The sequence below is a fragment of the Passer domesticus genome, chromosome 23 (genome assembly GCF_036417665.1).
Source record: "Passer domesticus isolate bPasDom1 chromosome 23, bPasDom1.hap1, whole genome shotgun sequence".
NCBI classification, from domain to species: domain Eukaryota; kingdom Metazoa; phylum Chordata; class Aves; order Passeriformes; family Passeridae; genus Passer; species Passer domesticus.
Window position 1 is genome coordinate 6,321,542 of NC_087496.1, and position 22,098 is coordinate 6,343,639.

Consider the following 22,098-nt stretch of genomic DNA (forward strand, 5'->3'; position numbering starts at 1 on the left):
CACACTGAAATTGGGGTGAAACGCACTGAAATTGGGGTGAAACACACTGAAATTGGGGTAAAACACCTAAAATGGAGGTAAAACACACTGAAATTGGGGTGAAACACACTGAAATTGGGAGAAAACACACTGAAATTGGGGTAAAACACACTGAAATTGGGGTGAAACACCTCAAATGGGGGTAAAACACACTAAAATTGGGGTGAAACACACTGAAATTGGGGTAAAACACACTGAAATTGGGGTGAAACACACTTAAATTGGGGTAAAACACACTGAAATTGGGGTGAAACACACTGAAATTGGGGTGAAACACCTCAAATGGGGGTAAAACACACTGAAATTGGGGTGAAACACACTGAAATGGGGGTAAAACACTGAAATTGGGAGAAAACACACTGAAATTGGGGTAAAACACACTGAAATTGGGGTGAAACACCTCAAATGGGGGTAAAACACACTGAAATTGGGGTGAAACACACTGAAATGGGGGTAAAACACTGAAATTGGGTTGAAACACACTGAAATTGGGGTGAAACACTGAAATTGGGGTGAAACACACTGAAATGGGGGTAAAACACACTGAAATTGGGGTAAAACACCTAAAATTGGGGTAAAAGACACTGAAATGGGGTTGGATAAATCATTAACCTGGCAGCTGGGGAGAGACAAATGGGAATTAGGAAGTAAATTCCTTTTGAGGTTTGAAGAGGGTGGCAAATGAGAATCAAAGGAAATTCTGAGCTTTTAAAAGGGTGTGGGGAAGGAGAATCAAGGAGGAGCAGGAAGGCAGAGAGCAGCTGAGGGGTCTGCCCCATCCCAGACATAAATTCCAGCATTTCTGTGGAGCTGACATGGTGATTTCCTCTGGGATGGGAGCTCAGCACAACCTGGCATTGATATTTTTCTGTCCCTGCCACTCTGCTTTGAGCCCTTCTCAGCTCAGAACAGCCTTTCCCTTCCCTGCTACCTCCTAAACCCCCCAAATCCCCTCATTTTCTGGCAGAACACAAAAAGCCAGCCCCCATCTGGCTGTTCCCACTTCTGGCTGTGCTCTTAGGAGCTCTCAGAGAAACCATCACACCTGAGATAGCCCAGCCACCCCAAACAGCATCAAACCAGCAGGATGGCTTCTGAGGCAGGGTTGGAAACAGGAAAAGGTTTAATAAAAGGCAAAATAGCAAAGCTCTTACAGAGAAAAACTGAGCCAGGGGCACGAGGTTCTTGCTGCTGCTAAAACACCCCACAAAAGTGATTATTTCCACAAAAGTGATTATTTCCTTTGTTCTTTTCTAGTGAATTACCTAGGCTGGACCTCTTGGCCTCTGTCCAGGTGGCAGCCCCAGGTGTGAGGTGAAGCCCCAAAGGTCCCATGAGGTGTCTTTGGGACAGAAACTTCTGAGCTTTTTGCCTTTTTGAGCAGACAGAGAACAATTTGGTCACTCCATCAACAGGGTGCAATTTTTTATTTTTTTTTTCTTTGCAGTCCCTGCAGAACAAGAGCTACAACCACTTTGCTGCCATCTATTACCTGCTGGTGGAGAGGCTGAAGTCCCACCGGAGCAGCTTCCCCGTGGAGCAGCGCGTGGACGCGCGCCAGCGCCGGCCCAGCACCATCGCCGAGCAGACCGTGGCCAAGGTCAGCTCCCTGCTCGCCCCGGGCTCCTCTCTCTGCCTCGTTCCCTTCCAAAATCCCTCCTTTCCCACCTGCAATCCTTCATTGCTTGGTGTAGTTTCATCCTGAACCTTAAAATGCCAACCCAGCACCATCGCCGAGCAGATCATGGCCAAGGTTGGGTCCCTCCTCAACCCTGGGCTGCTCTGCCTCATTCCTCTGCTTCATTTCTCTGCCTCATTCCCCTCCAAAATCCCTCCTTTCCCACCTGTAATCCCTCCCTGCTTGGTGTAGTTTCATCCTGAACCTTAAAATGCCAACCCAGCACCATCGCCGAACAGATCGTGCCCAAGGTCAGCTCCCGCTCAACCCTGGGCTCCTCTGCCTCATTCCCCTCCAGAATCCCTCCCTTCCCACCTCCAATCCCTCAGTGCTTGGTGTAGTTTCATCCTGAACCTTAAAATGCAAATACTGGGTTTGGCTCTAGCGAGGATCTCGTTGCTCAGTCTCCTGGTGGTGCCTTGGGAAGGCTGACCTGGAAGATGATGCCCTTGGGGAGATTTGGTTGATATTTGAGGTGAAACTCAGCTTCAGTTACAAAAACACAGGTCCAGCAACAGCGTGGCAAAGATTAAACCCAGGTTTAAGCTTGGTTCTTGTTATAGAAAGTCACAGTATTGCAGAGAAAATGATCCATTTCAAAATGTATTCATGATCAATTTTAAGATGTATTCATGATCCATTTTAAGATGGATTAAAAGCAGGATGAACAAGGAGGAATAAAACACCTCTGGGAGGGGGTTCCTTGTACTGAATTCCTGCACTTTAGAGCCACATTCCCACTTTTTTCTTCAGTTGTATCCTCCCAGTTGTCCCAAGGATAATTTGTTTTCACACATGGTGGCACCACAGCTCCTGGCTGAGGGTGATTGTTTCCTTTTGGCCAGTGCTGTGGATACTGCACTCCAGGAAATAAAGGTTCAAAACCAGGGGAATATATCCCTGTTCTCCTAATTCTTTAGGAAATTTCCAAAAAAAGTCATTGAAACCATTCCTGAGCCTCCTGGTAGCAGTCAGGGGGTTTGTACTCAATATAAAAAAGGAATTTTAGAGCACCAGGAAGCCCCAAACTCTGTCTGTGCTGCTGGGAATAAGTCAGCTTCACCAATTACTGAGCTTAATGCCATTTGGGGTTGGCCTGGGTGTTTTGGGGGTGGCAATGTTATTTTTTTTCCAAGTTTAAAGGCTAAGAATGTTCTTCATCCTGAACCAAGACATAAATCTTGCACTTCTGCTTTGGCACTGGGCTGCACATTGTTTCATCCGTGACTTTGGATGTTGCTCCCCACCTAAAACCGTTCCAGTTTTGAGTTTTCAGTTCTGTTTTCCAGGCCCAAGCTGTGGTGCCCTCGGTGAACCTGCATTCCCAAAATCCAAGGCTGCTGCAGTCTCCAGGGCTCCCCTCAGCCTCGGGAGCAGAAACCTTTTCCTTCCCTCCCTCCAGCTGCCAGGGAGAGGCAGCTTTCATGGAGGAGGAAAGGGTTGAGACGCCAAAGGTACAGCTTCAAATCACCTTATTATTTGTTCTTTTTTTTTTTCCAGAAATCATTCCAGCTAAAAAATATTGTTGTCTTTTAAAAGCACAGCAGTGCTTCCTGAAATTTAAGTATTTAAGCATCAAGAGCTGTAGGTATTCCAGATTCTCTTTCCCTGGGACTCCCCACAGGCTGTGTCTTTTTTCGTCATTCTTCTGCCTCCTGTTCTCTGCTTCATTCCATTCTCACCACACTGCTTTTGGAAAGGGAAAAAAACTCTAAAAAAGTGGATTTCCTTCCCTTGTTCTTCTAAAATGTATTTTCAGGAGCTCTGAAGCCTCCTCCTTCTTACACAAAGGGGTCCTGGGTGCAGCTGAAGTGTCCAAAAGGAGCTCCAGCCTGATCTGGAGTGAGCAATTAGAGAGGGGAAATAGCTTAAAATAATTACATTTATGAAGTATGTGACTCTCATAAAACTTCTGTTGTTCTCCCTCAAGTTGCACCACGTTATAACTCAAATTTCAGCATATTTATCCTGCCTGGTGCCAGCTGGGGTTTGATTTCCTGCCTGCCACTTTGAAGGGTTTATTGCTCCCTGGTTTGTTCCCAGCACCAAGAGTGTGGCCCTGGTTCTCAGCTCTGGCTCCTTGTGTGGTCTGTGGCAGCTGGAGAGCACAAACCAGTTCAAAGGCACTTCAAAATTAACATTTCAAGCTTTATTTCGCATCCCCCTTTTGGCCAGGGTAGGTGACAGCAGCGAGGTGTCAGGGCTGAACTCACTTGGGAATATTCTTAATTTTTGTAGGACGTGAGCACTAAAGATTTCCAGGCTCTGATCCCTGGAAAAACTGCAGGGAGCCAACATGGGATGGGTTCTGCTCTTCCCTTCTGCCACATCAGTGCCAGGCATTTCAGTGGAGAAGTCCCAAATGGGGAGGAAGGTGTTAAAAAAATGAAATTTAGAGGTAAAATCCACTCAATCAAAACAGAGGCAGCAGAGCCAGGGTTGTCCCGTGCAGGAATCATCATTTTCCTGCTGTTTAAATTATTTATAGCTGTTCCTTGATATTTTCCTACCATATAGTTCTGCCTCAAGACCATTTGTTGAGAGCTGCTGTCCATGCTGTGAAACCTCTTTTCCAAACACTCCTCCTTTTCAAAATACCAAAGAACTTGGAGGAGAATTCAGGAACGGCTCACAAAAAATGGCTTTACATAAAATCAGCTGCAGCATGCCAGGTTTTGTGGTAAAGGATTGTGGTTTTTCCATCCATATTTTACCCAGTGTGATCCTATTTGTGCAGCAGGGCAGTAATTACAGGACAGAGCCTCCAAAAGCTGCAGAGCACAGAAATATTTATAAATAAATAAATATAGAGAGATAATATTAATATATATAAATATAATAAGAATAATGGAGTATTTAAATATATAAATAATGAAGTCATAAAGTAAAATAAAAATAAAATAATATATTAAAGTAATTTTTTTTGCCTAAAACCCATATAATTTCATATGGCAAAGAATTAGTTAAGGATCCGTGGCAAAGTGGCTTGGAGAATAAAACCAGAATTAAAATCCTAGGAGCAGTTTAGGTTGGGGAGGTGCCTCTAAAAGTCTGATTCCAAGCTGTGGGAGGCTGCTCAGGGCTTTATCAGGCTGGGTAAATCCAAGGAGGGAGATTCCAGAGCTTCTCCAGGCAACCTGTGTTTGCAGGGGAACAACATTAATCAAGTGGAGTTGTGCTGGAAAAAGGTGCATTTATGGAGTTATTCCTGAGCACAGCCCTGCAAGGATGAAATGCAAGGCTGGGTTTTTTTTTCCTGGTGTTTATCTGAGCGTGATAAATGAGCACAGTAGGTATAGGAAGGGGGGAACAGCAAGTATTGCACATTCCAGAAATATTTTATACTTGTGACTGAGCTGGCAAAGTTTTTATTAACCCAAAAAAATTAAAAAAAAAATAAAAAAAAAAACCCAGGCCTGGAGAGCACAGAACTGTGGGAATAAGAATATTTAGTTTTAGGGAATTGAGTGTTAAGGGAATGTAAATAGGAAATGAAGAGTTGTACATGACAAGCCTTACTGAACTCTGCTGAGTTAAAGATCCCAACTGCCTCAGGGCAGGGAGTTGCTGCTTTTGGGGTGATTCTTTGGGCATGAAACACAGCTGGGCACAAAGAGAGCTGGGCACAGAAAAAAGGCACAGAAAGAATGTGTGCACAGAAGAAAGGTGGGCACAAACCAAAGCTGGGCCCAAACAAAGCTGGGCACAAAAAAATGGTGGGCACAAACCAAAGCTGGGCAAAAACCAAAACTGGGCAAAAAACAAAGCTGGGCACAAAAAAAGGTGGGCACAGAAAAAAGGTAGGCACAGAAAGAATGTGTGCACAGAAAAAAGGTGGGCACAAACCAAAGCTGGGCCCAAACAAAGCTGGGCACAAAAAAAATGGTGGGCACAAACCAAAGCTGGGCAAAAAATAAAAGTGGGCAAAAAACAAAGCTGGGCACAAACAAAGCTGGGCACAAACAGAGCTGGGCACAAACAAATGTGGGCACAAACCAAGCTGGGCCCAAACAGAGCTGGGCCTAAACCAAAGCTGGGCACAAACAAATGTGGGCACAAACAGAGCTGGGCACAAACAAAGCTGGGCCCAAACAGAGCTGGGCCCAAACCAAAGCTGGGCACAAACAAAGCTGGGCACAAACCAAAGATGGGCACAAACAAAGCTGGGCACAAACAAAGCTGGGCACAAACAAAGCTGGGCACAAACCAAAGATGGGCACAAACAAAGCTGGGCACAAACAAAGCTGGGCACAAACAAAGCTGGGCCCAAACCAAAGCTGGGCACAAACCAAAGATGGGCACAAACAAAGCTGGGCACAAACAAAGCTGGGCCCAACCAAGCTGTCCCTGTGCCCGCAGGTGAACGGCTGCCTGCTGGACCCCGTGCCCCCCGTGGTGATGAGGAAGGGATGCCAGTCCCTGCCCTCCAGCATGATGGAGACCTCCATCGATGAGGGGATCGAGGCCGAAGCAGAGGCAGAGGAGGACCCGGCGCAGGCCTTCGCGGCCCTGCAGGCGGCACGAGGGGGGAAGCGGCGGCACACCCTGGCTGAGGTCACCAACCAGCTGGTGATGGTGCCAGGCACAGGTACAGAGCCCGGCTCAAAGCTCCTTCTCTCCCTCGGCACGCAGGCTGACCAGCTGGGGATGAAGTTTTATGAGTGATGAGTGCAAGACAGTGAAAGACAAAGGGAAAAAAAAGCACAAAATACCCCAAAATCTGCTGTTGAGACCATATAAAATCAGAGCAGCAAATTTACAGGGGATTAAACTCATGTACAGCCCCAAAAGCTACTGGGAAATCTGGCAAAATTGGCTGTGTTTTCACCTGAATGTCCCCAAATCATTCATCCCTAAAGATGAGCTGCCAGAGACCAGTGGGGAAATGAAACCCTCTGGACTCCAGCAACAGTGAGATGACCAAACCTTTTAGGCTACAGTTTTTTCAGGATTAAAAAAAACCCTAAACACTTTCCCGACAAGGCAGTGAACATCTGCAGAGCGTCTGGCTGCTGCAAAAACCCAGCAGCACATCCCCATTATTGGACTGCAAGTTTCACTTGACAATTCCTTTGTCAAAATTGATTCCTTTGGCTCTTCACTCTAAGATAGCCACTGTTGGCAGGAGTAGCCCAGTCAGTGGTGCTGATTCTCACTTTTATCCCGGTTTTTGGGTTTTTTTGTCTCAGGAAAGGTCTATTCCTTGGATGAGAACTCCTCCCTGGGCAGCATCGACTCGGAGTACGACATGGGCTCCATGCAGAGGGATCTCAAATTCCTGGGAGAGACCCCTTCGCTGAAGGAGATGGTGCTGAGCAGCCAGCATGCCCCACGGGTGCCCTCCCCGTTCCTGGGGCTCAGGCCTGCCAACCCAGCCATGCAGGCCCTGAGCTCCCAAAAACGAGAGGCTCACAACCGCTCCCCCGTCAGCTTCCGCGAGGGCCGCAGGGCCTCCGACACCTCCCTCACCCAAGGTAACTCCTCTGCACAGCAGCTGCTCTGTTCAGGAGCCATAGTCTTGTTTAATATTCTGCTTTAATGGCAGCGACAGCCTGGCACAGCAGGAAGTGCCCTCCGTGCTCAGCTGTGGCTCAGCTGATCTCCTGTGCCAAGCAGAAAATCAGATTTTTCTCACAAGGTGGTTTTTGCTCGTCTCTTCTCCTCTCCAGGGATTGTAGCATTTAGGCAGCACCTCCAGAACCTGGCACGAACCAAAGGAATCCTGGAGCTGAACAAAGTCCAGCTGCTGTATGAACAAATGGGATCAGAGGAAGAGCCCTCCCTGACATCAGCTGCCACCCAGCTGCAGGACCTCATTAACAGCCCTGCACAGGTAATTAACGCAGAAATCGAGCTCCATCTTCACGCTGTGGGACAGATCAGGAGAGAACGAGGTGGTGTGGAGATCTGGGAAGAGCTAACTGACAGATTAAATGTCCTGTTCTCCTTTCTGCCTTCCCCAGAGTGGAGAATTTGCAGCCTTTGCCATTCTCGTGTCAGTGAGGGGCTCTGCCAGCTTTCCAAACCCAACAGTCACTGCTCTCAGTCTGAAGGGTGTTTGGGATTTAGCAAAGGCCAGTGACACCTTTTCTTGGTGGAGGTGGAATTGCAAGAAGCAGATTGCAATTATTCACAGATTGATTTGCAGAGTGAATGTTAAAGAGCTCTCAGTGAGCAGTTTTGAGTGGAACAGCAGCCACAGAACCTCTGCCAGGGAAAACCCTTAAAAGCAAGGGTTAAGGGATGGCCATGCAGCTCGTTCCTCTTCCCCCTGCAGGAGGAAGGCTCCCAGCAGCAGCAGCAGCAGGAGGCTCCAGCTGCTTTCCCCAGTGGTGCACAGCCCCCACTGCTGTCCCGAAGGCAGAGCCTGGAGACTCAGTACCTGAAACACCGGCTGCAGGTACCCCTTCCCTTCCCTTCACTTCCCTTCCCTTCCCTTCCCTTCCCTTCCCTTCCCTTCCCTTCCCTTCCCTTCCCTTCCCTTCCCTTCCCTTCCCTTCCCTTCCCTTCCCTTCCCTTCCCAGCCCCCAGGGGGGCTCTCAGAGCAGCTGAACTGGGAGCTGTTCCATGTTTTTGTGGTGTCATGCACTGACCCTAATGATGCAAAAAGTGCATTCTTGCTGTTTTCCTCCCCAGCCTGGCAGTGTTCAGTAACTGCTGCTGGATACAGATTATTGCTGTAACATCCCAAAAAGGTTCTGCATCAGCACCTGAGCAGCCACTTCTTAACCCCCTGGGCCTTCCTCTTCCACACTCCCTTTATTTCAAACCCATTTTCATATACTTTTAGTTCATAAAAAACTGGTTTTCCCCCAGTTTTCCAGCTTGCAGCTTCTTCCACTTGGGAAGAAAGCTTTCAGTGGATTTTTATGGCATTGCTTAAGGGTTGGAAGCCAATGGGCAGCATTATGGGTTTAGAGAGTGGCTCTGTGGACAGCTGGGCACTTACAGGGGTAGAAAATCTTTCTCCTGCTTTCTGGAGTCATTCATTAAATCGAAAGCCATTGAAAGCAGCTCTGCTTTCCCTGCAGAAGCCCACTCTGCTCTCCAAAGCTCCCAACACTTGCCAGCTCTACTGCAAAGAACTGCCCCGGAGTCTGGAACAGCAGCTCCAGGAGCACAGGTGAGAATCCCCCAAATTATGCAGAAAAATTACTCTCAAGAGTAGTAAAAGAACTGGAACTCCCTTTGTCCATTTAGAAATTATCTGAAAAAGCAAAGTGTCACTTCAAAGCTTATTTTAAAAGCAAAACTTCTTTTAAAAGCAAGAACAAGTGTGTGTTTACCAATTTCTCTGCCTGATCCTCAGCTCCCAAATTCCCCAGAGCAGTGAACAGCAGGTTTTAAAATACAAACACAGTGCATCTCATTCTTAACAAAGTGAATTATACAATGCATGGGGTTAGCTTAAAAAGTTGATAAAGTGATCAGAGGAGATGTGTGTGAACACTGAAAGGGGTAACTGTGATGTGTGTAAAAGTCAACGAGCAGGATTGCCCGGGGATTTGGAGCTGTGTGAGCCCAAATGACCACAATAACTGTTTTTTTCTGTCCAGGCTGCACCAGAAGAGGCTGTTCCTGCAGAAGCAGTCCCAGCTGCAGGCCTACTTTAACCAGATGCAGATAGCAGAGAGCTCATACCCGCGGGCCAGCCCGCTGCCCCTGCCCTGCCCGGAGGAGCTGCAGCCCCAGCAGCAGCAGCAGCAGCAGCAGCAGCAGCAGCCCCAGCCCCAGCAGCAGCAGCAGCCAGCCCAGTTCAGCCTGCAGCAGCCCCTGAGCCCCGTGCTGGAGCCCTCCTCGGGGCAGATGCATTTCGAGCCCTTCCTCAGGCAGTACCCCAAGGTGCAGCTGGAGCCGCCGCCCCCCAGCCCATCCCGGCTGTCCCCCCCGGGCCAGGGCCAGCCAGCACAGCCCCTCCCGTTCCCCTACCAGACTTGTGAGCTGCCCGCTGTGCCCTCTGCCGAGCAGTGCCACCTCTCCCAGAGCACTGAGAGCCAGAGCAGCTCTGCAGAGGCACAGCCCAGCTACGACGCCCTGCCCCTGTCAGAACTGCCCGGACTCTTCGATTGTGAGATGATGGAGGCTGTGGATCCCCAGCACGGTGGTTATGTCCTGGTCAATTAGCACCCGGGGCATGCTGGAAGGACAAATGGAGAAGCATGTGAATTTTTGGTTGGTTTTTAATTATTTTTTTTTCTCCCCCGTTCCTACCCCACACCCCGTCGAAGTTTTTCGACCCTCGAATTGACAGGGGAACTGAAAATCCACCTGGCTGGAAGGAAAAAAAAAAAAGCAGGAGGTGTTTGGCCCCAGTGGCAGGGGCTGGAGAACAGGGAGTGCAGCTTCATCCCACAAAGAAGCGTAGAAGGAGGCAAAAAAGGTGAATTTCAGAGGAAGGAAATTGCCCCTTCTGAAAAAATTCGGGGAGTCTCAGCATTCATCCACCATCCACTCGGAGAGAGGAGAGTGAGTGCACACCTTTCGTACTTCTTGGCAATAAAAGCAATAGTTTTCACTGAAATTCAGGGTAGATTTGGGTCTGCGCTGATGGCAACTGAAATCCTCTGGAGAGCAGGAGCACGAGGTGGAATTCAAGGGAAGTTGCACTTGGGTTGAGCTCCTGGTCTGGAATTACTCCGTGGCCAGCCCTGAGCGTCTCAGGCAGCCTCCACTTCCTCCTGCTGGCACCTAAGCAGGATTTCCCAAGCCTGCCAAGGAGCTCTTCACTGGCTGCTGAAGGAATCTGGAGCAAGGGACACCTTGATTTTGTCAAAAGAAACCTGGGACTGTGTGGAGAGACCTCTGGGTGGGGATTGGAAATCTGGAGGATCAAGGATGAGCCAACAGAGACAGAAGGTAAGAGAGCCATGAAAGAGAGAGAGCAAGAGCTGCAGGAAATGGCATTAAAAAAATATAAAATCCACCTGGGTGGCTTTTAAAATCACCCCTATTTCAGGAGGGCTCTGTCCTGGAGAAGTTCTGCTCGCTGGAAAGGATCCACCTGTCCCTGGGTTGCATTTTAAAAAAACAAACGAGCAAACAAAACTGTGTTTTGAATTTGCAGTATGTGTTGCTGGTGGTTTCTTGAGCTTTGTATATCTGGACAATTATTTAGGGTTTTAGAACTTTAAGGATAAAAAAAAAAAAACAATGAGCTTATAAAAAGTAAAAAACACCCCTGTGAAGTGATAGTGCTGTGCCTTTTTCAGTTCTTTATCAGCCTCTATGCTTTTTTCTGAAGAAAGTAGACAATACCCCATTTATATCCCTGCTGTGGCCAAAGTCCCTTCAGAGCACACGTCCCACCGTGTGGGACATGTTTTAACTTTCTTCGTGTTTGAATGGCTCGTGTATATAGGACACTGAAAGTATCACAGCAATATCTCAGCATCAATCTGTTGATGTCTCAACCACTTCAAGGGATGCTCCAGCTCCACCACGAGCTGTGTTTCCAGAACTTTCCACTCATGAAATCCCAGTCACAGGATGGGGGGGTGGCTCAGGGAGCTGCAGGAAGAGGAGATCTCCAGTTTGGGGTTTGGCTCTGCCCCTCGAGTGTGGCCAGGCCCTTTCCTGAGCAAACATTAAGCACAATTGCAGCTTCATCAAAGCACAAAGAGCAGAGGAACTGTGCTGATCACACCAGAGTTTGCTGGAAGGTTTGGTCTTTGATCCTGCAAATCCCCAGGGCAGAGGGAGGTGAAAATCAGCATTTACAGCAATAAGACCACATTAAAACATGGAATAGGAGGGGTTTAGCCACTGAGTGTGAAGGGAGAAGGGTTTAACAGGTGACAGAAGGTCCCTGTGGGCAGGTAGGGATAGCTCCTGTTCTCCAGAGCCTGCTCTGACACTGTCCCAGCCCAAAAGTGCTCTGCTTCTACCTCTGCAGCACAGGGATCCTCAAGGCAGCAGAAAAGGAGAGGTGGAGGAGCAGAATAAAGGTGAAGAGGCCAGAAAGCTCTGCTTTAAAGGGCTGAGGGAAAAGGTTTTTGTTGTGTGGTTTCCCCTCAGAAGGAAATCTGTCTGACACGGTGGGACACAGACCCAGTGACACCTGAGGGGAAACAGCCTGACAAAAACTGCAGCAGGACAGAGCAGCAGCAAAGAGGAAACAGAGTCTGTCCTTTCACTCCCCCTCCCCTGCCCCACAGCACAACCCACCCCTCCTGGAATGTGGGATCTGTCCCAGCACTCCCAGAGCTGGGCAGTGCAAGCTGCTCCAGGACAGCCCCGGTGCTGCTCAGGAGCTGCCCGAGTGCCAGAACAATAACCACTTCCTTCCCCAGCCTGCTCCAGGATCCTGCACGTTTCAGGACTCAGGAGATAAAAATAATTCCGTTGTGGAGTTCTGCAATTCATTTATCAGGATGTGCCAAGCTCCTTGGAGCTCTGCAGTGCTGGGCAGGGGGAAGCTGCAGGATTTTTTAATGTACTTTAGACTGACTCTTTCCCCTCAGCCAACAGCATATTTAACATTTCATGTAATTTCCTTTAAGCCAATTAGGACTAAAAGGCTTCTGAAGCCTTCCCATACAGAGAGGATCCATTGGGCACCACTTCCTACTCCTTTGAAGTGGCTTTTTTGTTCCAATCTCTTCTGTTCTAACATTAGAGAACTGTGTACACTACTGTTAGAGTAATTATTAGCTTTATTATCTTGTACTACAGCCTCCTTTGAAGAGACTTTGGTGTGATGTATATGGGGTACAAATTTCATACGGAGAAAAGTGCAATATGTGTGTGTGTGGTATGTTCTTTAATGTATTTTTTTAAGGATTTAGAGGGTTTAGTCTCTGCTTTGGGATAAATGCACTAGTTTTGTGAGCTCCAGTTTGGCAAGTTCATCTGTAGTATTTACATGCAACTGATCTGCTGGACTCTGTAAAGCAGTTACAGTGTATTAATACAAAATAAAGAATATGTGCATTTCATTTTTTAAATTTCTAGTGAGCTAAAGCAGCGCCTGCCACTCTTGTCTTCATTAGGGTCAGGTTATTTTCTCTCTGAGGCACCAGAACAATTGATGTCTGCTGCAAACACTGGATTTTCTAGACTGAGGTTTGCTCCCCATGGTTCTGACACGCTTGGGATTGTTGCTTTGCTAAATATGAATTTGAAAGGACTGGAAAACTTGGTGCCACAGCATTGGCACAGCACTTTGCACTTTCATTAACAGAAGGCTCGTTCAAAATTAATTAAAAGGAGAACAAAAACCAGTGGAAAGATGGTCAGCAGCTCTTGTTTTAACATGACCAGTGACATTCCTGTGACCCTCGTGCTTCCTGCCGATACCAGGCTGTGATGTTTGGAGATAAAACGCAAACGTTGGTGGAGAACCAGTGGATTCTGTTCCCCCACCCCAAAACTGCTTTTAGGCAGTGACTCAGCCCCAAAGAGCCACCCTGAGGTGGGAAATTCAACAGAGCTTCAAAACTGGGACTGAACTGAGTGCAGGCAGCCCTGCTGCTGAGCAGGCTTGGGAAATCCAAAAAGAGCCCTAAAATTGTGTCTGAATTCAGTGCACACAGCTCTGCTGCTGAGAAGGTTTGGAGAATCCAAAAGGAGCCTTAAAATTGTGTCTGAATTCAGTACATGCAGCTCTGCTGCTGAGCTGGTTTGGAAAATCCAAGGAAAGCCTTAAAACCATGTCTGAATTCAGTGCAGGCAGCCCTGCTGCTGAGCAGGCTTGGGAAATCCAAGGAGAGACTTAAAATTATGCCTGAATTCAGTACACACAGCTCTGCTGCTGAGATGGTTTGGAAAATCTAAGAGAGACTTAAAATCATGTCTGAATTCTGTGCACAGAGCTCTGCTGCTGAGCAGGCTTGGGAAATCCAAAAAGAGCCCTAAAATTGTGTCTGAATTCAGTGTACACAGTCCTGCTGCTGAGCAGGCTTGGGAAATCCAAAAAGAACCTTAAAATTGTACTGGAATTCAGTGCACACAGCCTTGCTTGCTGCAATGGTTTGGAAAATCCAAAAAGAGCCTTAAAATTGTGCCTGAATTCAGTGCACACAGCCCTGCTGCTGAGATGGTTTGGAAAATCCAAGGAAAGCCTTAAAACCATGTCTGAATTCAGTGTACACAGCTCTGCTGCTGAGCAGGCTTGGGAAATTCAAAAAGAACCTTAAAATTGTGCCTGCATTCAGTGTACACAGCCCTGCTGCTGAGCTTGTTTGGAAAATCCTAAAACTGAGGAATATGTCAGACTGACTATAAAATGACAGCAGGAATGAATTCTCCTCTCCTCCCTTTCTCCCTCCAATGCTGGCCAAAGTGCAGGAGTGGAAAATGAGGCAGAAATTCTGCAACCCTGACCCTGATGGGAGCGTGGCCAAGCAGGTCACTGCGGGGAAAGAGCTGCAGGTTCAGCCAGCAGAGGCTTTTGCTGATTCAGGTGATTTTCTGATGGGAATGTTGCATTGGAGGGGAGGTCAGATGGCAGAGAGCTCATGTGAAATGTGATGAAAAGAAACTTTTAATTGGGTGGCTCACATAGGGCATCAGCTGGGAATTTGAGGCAAACCCTCAAAGGGATAAGAATTGGGAAATGAATGGAGAAATAAGGGAAATGTTTCTGCCCCAGTGCCTTGAGGATTCCATTGCTTGCACCTTGAGGTACAGAGAATAACTCAGTGCCACTGGCTGAGGTTTGCAAGGCTGAAGGAATAGGCTCTGTGTGGACTAAACCTGATATTCATCTGATTTTGGACAGGTTGTCCTGATTCTCAGCGGTTAAAAATTAGCAGAACAAAAAGTTAATTGTGGAAGAGCCCGGACATGCAGGCAAACCAAGAAATTGGAGGTTAATCTGAGTGGAAAACCACAAGATTGAGTGGAAACTGAAACCAAGGAAGGAACATCCTCCAATTTAAAAGAATTGGCCCCTGATGAAAAATCATACCTGCAGCTCCAGCAGCAGAGAATTCCATCCAGTGCTGATAATTTAATAACCACAGAAAATCTGTGCCTGCTGTTAGAAACCCCACAGATCCTACAAAGGACAAGAGTTAACCCTGGGGGTGAAATAAACAGTGGATGGGGGGTAAAGAGTGAGAAGCTGAAGCCTGGCAGCTCCAAAAGGCACATCCAAAGCTCAGAATTCCCTCTGAGCCCAGGGTGACCAAGGGGACAACAGCAGGGATGCCCTAAAGAATGATCCCAGCACAGGCAATCCCAAAAGGAGCACAAACCCCCCACGGCAACACACTCAGGAATGTGGGCTCAAGGCTGCAGCAGGTTTTATCATCCTTTATCCTCCTTTTATCTGATTTTAAAAGCTCTATGTGCCCGTTTTCCCAGGGTTTCCAATGCACCATCCCTGCCAGGAAAGCTCCATTTTCCCCAGAGCTGTCACTCAGCGTTTCCTGAGTTTCAATATGGGGCTTTCAGGAGAGCTCTCTCTGCTCAAAAAAGCTGCCTCAACGTGGTGCTTTCCTGCCAGGGAAATGCCATAATGTGGTTTTATGTAACAGCCCCTGCTGGGGTGACTTATCAGCAAATAAAGGCGATGGGGTTTTGATAAGGATCCGTGTGGGGTTGGCGTGCAGAGCAGCAGCAAAACCTCTCGCACACAGGGAGCTAATGGAAGCTTCTGTGGCTCTGTGAAAGCTCAGCTCAGGTGCTCACACACAGATTGCACAGAGCAAAACCTCCCAGAAAAGAGCAAAAAGATCATTTTCCTGTTCCTTCCCCTATCCCAGGGCAGGCTGTTCTGTTCAAAATTAACAATTTACATCTTGGTCACTTGGAGAAGCTCCTGGCCTGGGGAATCAGGAGCTTCAACTTCACCAAAAAAGTTCCTTTTCGTGGCAGAGGAGCCTGCAGGAGCCGAGTCCTGTCCTTCAGCAACCCAGAACACCCAGAGCAGGCAGGTGAGGAACTCTGAACACCCATAAAGGCACAGAAAACCTCCTGGAGCTGGAAGATGAGCCCAGCATCCCCCGGGCACCAGTTCCCCCATCAAACTGGGGACAGAGCAGGGCTCTTCAGCCTGAATCCAGGGGCAGAGCTCAGGAATTCCCTTTTCCCCCGGACTCCCAGCCCTGCCTGGGGTGAAGAAAATAAAAAAAAAAGAAAAAAAAACGCAGAAAAAGCGGCTTTGACTCCCCCTTCCCTGCGAGCCAAAGCGGGAGAACATCATCATTAACGCGGCAAATTAACAGCCGAGCCTCGTTAGCCCTGCTCGCCTCAGCGCCGCCGCACGGAGGGATAATTAATTATTCCCACTAATGAGGGGCAGGGCAGGGCTGCGGCTCCCCTTCCCCAGCGGCGTTTCCTTGGAGCCGTTGCCATGGCAGCACATCGGTCCGGGCCATCCCAAGTTTCAGGTAATTCCGCTCAGAAAGGTTCTGAAGGGCTTTAACCCTTTCCCTTCCGCTCGGGTGCGGTCGCAGGTGCTGGGGGAAAAGGAAACTGGGGCCTGATTTCCCCTGCCAAGGGATCCACCAGCGCTGGATGCGGCACGGTCAGAAAAACACCACGAAAACATCACGAAAGCATCACAAAAACACCACGAAAACATCGCAAAAACATCACAAAAACAACACAAAAATCACAAAAACAATACAAAAACATCGCAAAAACATCACAAAAACAACACAAAAATCACAAAAACAATACAAAAACATCACAGAAACATCACAGAAACAACACAGAAACAACACAAAAACATCACAAAAACATCACAAAAACAACACAAAAAACACCCAGAAAACCCCGAAAATCCAGCAGGAATTGCCTAAAGCCCGAGTCACAAACCAGCCACTGAGAGGGGCATGCCCTGCTCTGAACCCCACAAAAAGGGGCCCCAGACCTCGCCCCCCACCACAATTCCACATTTCCAGCCCCAAACCACCCTTGGCCACAGACACAGATCCCAGCTGTGCCAAGCTGTGTTAAAAATGAGCAAAACTTTGACCTTTTGGGCCTCCCTGCCTCCAGCCCTTGCCCTTCCCAGCCCAACCCTCAGCCTCTGCCTCCAAAGACTCTCCTGACCCCCAAACACTTCACCTTTCCTCAATATTTATTGGAAATAATCACATTTCTGGAGAGAGGCCAGAGCTTTATGAAGATCAGCTGTTTCTCAGGTCTTTGACCAAATTTATCCTAAATATTGACAATAATGACAACAAGTGGTGCAGTTCATATTCCACAGGGCAAGATGGATTTGAAAAGCAAATACTCAGAGTGTATCACTTCATTTCTGCAGTTAAAACACCAGGAATTTTGGGGGGAAGGCTCAGGAAATCACTCTGCCCCCTGAGCTCCAAGAAACCCCAATAATTCCGTCCTGACCCGCAAGGATGCCACGATTTAATCAAGATAAACACAGAGCAGCAGCAGAAAACAAGGGCTCAGGAGCAGCCCAGCCCAGCCTCACCCCTGACTCACAACTGGGGGCTGGGTGAGGAGAGCAAAGTGGAAGCAAAACCCTCCATTTCTGGTTTATTTTGATTTTATTTCCACGTTGCCTGGAACCCTGGCACGACACAGCCACATTTTTCCCTTTCCCTGGGGGATTTGTCCCAGAATACCAGCCTTTAAAAGGGCTGATTTTTTATTTTTTTTTTTTTTTTTTTCTATTGACAGTTCTTAGAAGCCACAAATTGGTTTTTTTTTCTCGAAAAGAATTAATTGTAAACTGCCTAAAAATAAGCCTGGAGAGACTCAGAGGGGAAGGCAGCAGCTCCTGGGAGCTCTGCAGGGGATGGGGGAAACTCAGAGGGGATGGGGGAACCTTTCCAGACCCAGAGACCTCCTGAAGAGCCTCAAAAAGAGAAATAAAACTAAAAAAAAAGGGGGAACAGCCACACATTTCAGCTGATAACCAAAAGGAGCTGTGATCAGGAGCAACCCTCCCTCTGAAATCAAGGTTTAATAAACCAAAAGAACACCAAGGGAGCCTTCAGTGGCAATCCAAACCCAACCCCAGCTGCAAACTCAGCCCTGCCCGATCCAGCTCAGCCTGGGGCACCCTCAGAGCCCTCAGGAGGTGCCAGTTTGGGCAAGTGGAGCCCTTTGTGCCCAGCAGAGACACCCAGGGGCTGCCCTGTCCCCCTGCCCGCCTTCCTCCACAGGGAGTGGCCAAGGTGTGGAGTGGGTGCAGAAAATGTTGGGACGGGGCTGGCACGACCCAAGAACAAAGGAGAGCTCTGGGAAGAGAGCAGGTGACACAAAAAAAGCTTTTTTTTTATCACCACCTGCCCCCAGGTTTTGGGGACAACACCTCAGAGTGATGCCTGGTGCAGAAAATAGAAAAAAATCCAGATATTTCCCTAAAGGCCTTTATTCCCCTAAAGGCCTTCCCAAACCCACGGGGATCTGGGGCAGGGTGGCATTCACAGAACACACTGTGGGGTTTTTTTTGGGGTGAAGCAGCATGTGAGGGTTTGTTTTGGGCTGTATCCAGACAGAAATGGCCAAAACATTTCCTAAGAGCAGAGGCAGCTGCTGGGTTGGGTGCCCCTCTCCCCTCAGTCACAAGGCAGGCAAGGTTTGCTGTGTCAGGGGTGATTTTGGACACAGCAGGGTACAAATCCTCCATGAAGTGGGGTTTTTTTTCCTTAAAACAAAATGTAGAAGTCTCTGTTTTATAACCAAAAAATATATCCAAACCCTTCATGGGAGTGGGGTTAAAATGCAACTGGGAAAAAGCAGATTTTTCTCACCAGAGTGTGAGGACGAGGCTCTAGCCCAAGCTCCATTCTGCCCTTTTTGGGGCATTTATTTCTGGGAAAACACCAAGTGTGTCCCTAGGGAAGGAAATCCTGACCCTCCCAGCAAGGGAACAGCTCCAGCTGCTCAGATCCCACCAAGACCCACAGGGTTTCACCCCCCAAACACTGCTGCAATGAAACAGAGGAGCTGCTCCCTCCCCAGGAAGATCAGCCAAGCCCTGCAGAATTACAGAGCAACCTTTGACACCTATCATTAAATATTAATAAATAATTGTAATAGAGCTTTTAATTATAGCACCTATACATGCCTCAATCCACTATTATTCATATCTGCTGCTAATTGCTCATTAATCACACACCAAGTCAAGCTGGAAGCACCTGAAAAATTCCACTTAAGCTTTGAAAATGACCGTGGGTTAAAGGGATGGAAGCAGCCCAAAGTTTGCCTTGAGGAAAGCTGGAGCACCCTCACAGGGAAGGATTTCTCCCCAAAATCCAACCTAAACTTCCCCTCTTTCAGTCAGGAAGGTCCTCATCCTGTTCTTCTAATTCAGTCTAATTAACCTGAGAGGTTTGGGGAAATTAAAATTTCCTGTTCCCACTGGAAAGGCAAACCAACCACCTGGCTTTGGGGCTTTATTCCCCTTCCTCCCCGCAGGGTTTGAATAGTGACTGAAAAGGTTCCCACACAGATTCCAGGATTCCTGTCAAGGCTTCCCAGGATTTATTCTCCCCACTCCCCACCCTTACTTTTGACTGCTCCAGTAAGAAATTATGGAACTGGGGTTTTGAATAAACCCCTCAAAAGAGCTCAAAGTGCAAAGGGCAGAGCAGAAACCAACGAGACTAAAACTGATGAATTGACCAAAAAACCCCCAAGAGGAGAGATGAATCCAGCCGGTGCCAGCAGGTGAAACAAACACCTTTTCTACAATCATTTCTCCTTTCTGAGGCAGAACTAAACCAAGATAAACTGGTGCAAATCACCTCCAAAACCGACGTGGAGCCCTCCTGCACAAAGGAGCTTTAAATCTTCCTCCTCCAGAGGAAAAATCCAGGAGAGACAGCCTTGGAACCAGGAGCAAAGGAACCATCGGGGATATTTTTTTTGGCTTCAGCTCCGAGGGCACAGAGATGGATTTCACTTGGCCAAGCTGCAGAAAGCAATTAAGGAGCAGGCTGCCTTCCCCCACCAGCAGAGGAGAAAAGTTTCCTGCTGCAGCCAAACAACTTTAACAAATCCAACAGTTTGCCAGGGGAGATCCTTGCCAGGGAGGATCTTCAAGCCTCTTGTTAGAGAAGCAGAAAAGCAACGCTGAGCTGAGAGGCAGGGCAGTAAATGTCAGTTCTCTCTGGAAAAAAATCTTGGGGATTATAGGAACTGCAGCAATAGGGAAATTAATTGCAGTTATAGGGAAATTAAGTGTTTCAGTAATTGAAAATAAAGAGACCAAGGATTTGCAGTGACAAAGCTCCAGGTAATGCTGCACACAAGCAGTGCACATACCAAAAATCCTCTTGGACAGGGCTCTGGCAAAGTTTGGTTATCAGGACTCCTAAAAAACTGCTGGAAACCATCCTTGTTACCTTCCCTGATGCATTTTTGTGGAAGTGGGATTTCACCTGGGGGTTGAATAAATGATCCTGTGGCTTCCTCTCGAGATTTCACCTTTGGATTGAATAAATGATCCTGTGGTTTCCTCTCGAGATTTCACCCTGGCATTGAGCGGATTATCCCTGGCTCCCCTGCCCAAACTCCAGCCCTCCTGGAACAGTCCCCAGCCTCAGAGCAGAGGATGCAAACACGACCTGGCAGTCCCTGCCAGGCTCCCCCAGCCCTGTCTTTAGGAACACCCACGTGCCACTGCTGCACAAACAAAAGCTGCCAGTGTGGGAGACTCTGGGGCAAGATTCCAGCGAGGCAGGAGGAACAAACACCACAACCAAGAGAGCAGCAGCATTTGAACAGCTTGCCTGGGAGAGTAAATATTGACTGGTTAAGGGGGGAAAAGACAGCTCATCCTCCTTTTTGGTGGCACAGAGGAGGAGCCCTCCCAAGCCACGAGAACACAAAACACGAGGAAATCCCTCAGCAAATATTTCTGGAAGGTGGTACTGGATGATCGACCTGCACAATGGCAGAAGAATCCCAGAGGCTGCCAGAGAGGAGCTGAAAACATCCAGGGAATTCCCATGGCAGGGAAATGGGTTCTCCACACCCCTGGAGCCAGAGTGGAGCAGCAGGAGCACAGAGTGCTCCAGCAGAGCAGGAAACCAAGCCCAGCTCCTCCCGGGGAGATGCTGGGCCCTCCCTGCCCTCTTTTATCAAGGAGAGGTTGCAGGAATGAGCTTTTGCCCGCACCGCTTTCCCTGGGCAGAATTTGCTGTCCAAGCACCATCAGCACTTCAGTCAGCTGAGCAGAACTGGCCAGAGCTATTTAGGGCGTGAAGAGCCGAGCACAAAAACACATCAACAGTTTTCATCACCCCTCTGGGAGGTGCAGAGTCCACAGAAAGGCAGCTGTGAACTCACCAGCAAAAATAACAGAGCATGGAATACCCTGAATGGAAGGGAGCCACGGGGGGTGTGAGTCCAGCTCCTGGCCCTGCACTGACACCCCAAAATCCCACCCTGTGCATCCCTGAGAGTGGGATCCAAATGCTCCTGGAGCTGTGGCAGCCTGGGGAGTGTGGCCACCCCCTGTGAGCATTCCCTCTGTCCTGCCACCCAGCTTAAACCTCTCCTGGCACAGCTCCAGCCATTCCCTGCTCACTCAGAGCTGCAAAAAATGCCCAAATTCACCCCCCTCCCCATGCACAGCCCTTTGCTGGTGTAACAGGAGGGCCCTGCGTGGGGAAAAGCAGATTTTGGGGGCTGGAACACAGCTCTGGATCATCTGACAGCCCCAGCTCAGAGCTGCTGTTCCTGTAAATCATTCATGCACCAGAGGCACGTCAGAGCCCAGGTGACATTTCAGAGGCAGCCCTGCTAACCCTGGCACTGTTGGTGAGCTCCCTGAAATCCCCTCTTTCCCTTTTGTTTAAACGTTTTAAATACCTCCCTGCCTGAAAACACACTGCAGCCAAAATCCCAGCGAGGTTTTACGATGGAAAAAAAAGGAAAATAAAAAGATCCTGTGGTTTGTTCTGCCTTGCTCTCCTGATTTTCACAAAATGGACAAGTCAGACCACCCATCTCTCTCATAAATTCCTGCTCCCTCTCACCTCTTTGGGCCCAAAAAAGTGAGGAAGGATTGCACCTAATCCTCCTCGAGGATTGCCCCCTCAGGCCTGTCGCTGCTGGGAAGGACAAGCACAGCCCTGCATTTCCAAGCAGCTCCCACAAGTTTTTCTTTTGGACTGCCAGGGATTTCAAATGTTTGTGAGCAAACTCTGCGAGCCAGGGAGCCCAACTGAGAGGAAGCAATTCATCCTGAGTTTTCCATGGAGGATGGATTATCTGTCAATAAGTGTCAGTTTATCCACAAAAAAAAATCCCAATTAAGCAGGGATTGTCCATCACAGGGACATGAAGGGAGGGAGGTTCCCCCTCTCCAGCCATGGAAACACCAGGAACATGCCTTGAACACCTGCAAAACCACCTGGAACACCTGAAACGGATCCCCCAGGGCTGTCACAGCAGCAGGGACAGGTCAGTGGGGGCAGAAGCAGCTCCCCCAGGGCAGCGCAGAGGCGGCT

The 22,098-nt window shown here is 48.4% G+C and overlaps 1 protein-coding gene across 1 annotated transcript in view; it reads left to right on the top strand.

The window, feature by feature from the left end:
* Window positions 1-10,035, top strand: part of SIK2 (salt inducible kinase 2) — a 31,133-nt gene extending 21,098 nt beyond the window's left edge. The window contains exons 8-15 of the mRNA XM_064398004.1: window positions 1,487-1,639; window positions 3,007-3,171; window positions 6,077-6,305; window positions 6,907-7,191; window positions 7,387-7,550; window positions 7,995-8,117; window positions 8,749-8,840; window positions 9,274-10,035. Of these exons, the coding sequence (XP_064254074.1) occupies window positions 1,487-1,639; window positions 3,007-3,171; window positions 6,077-6,305; window positions 6,907-7,191; window positions 7,387-7,550; window positions 7,995-8,117; window positions 8,749-8,840; window positions 9,274-9,841 (1,779 nt within the window). The 3' untranslated portion in view covers window positions 9,842-10,035. The remainder of the gene's footprint in view (window positions 1-1,486; window positions 1,640-3,006; window positions 3,172-6,076; window positions 6,306-6,906; window positions 7,192-7,386; window positions 7,551-7,994; window positions 8,118-8,748; window positions 8,841-9,273) is intronic.
* Window positions 10,036-22,098: the final 12,063 nt, after the last annotated feature.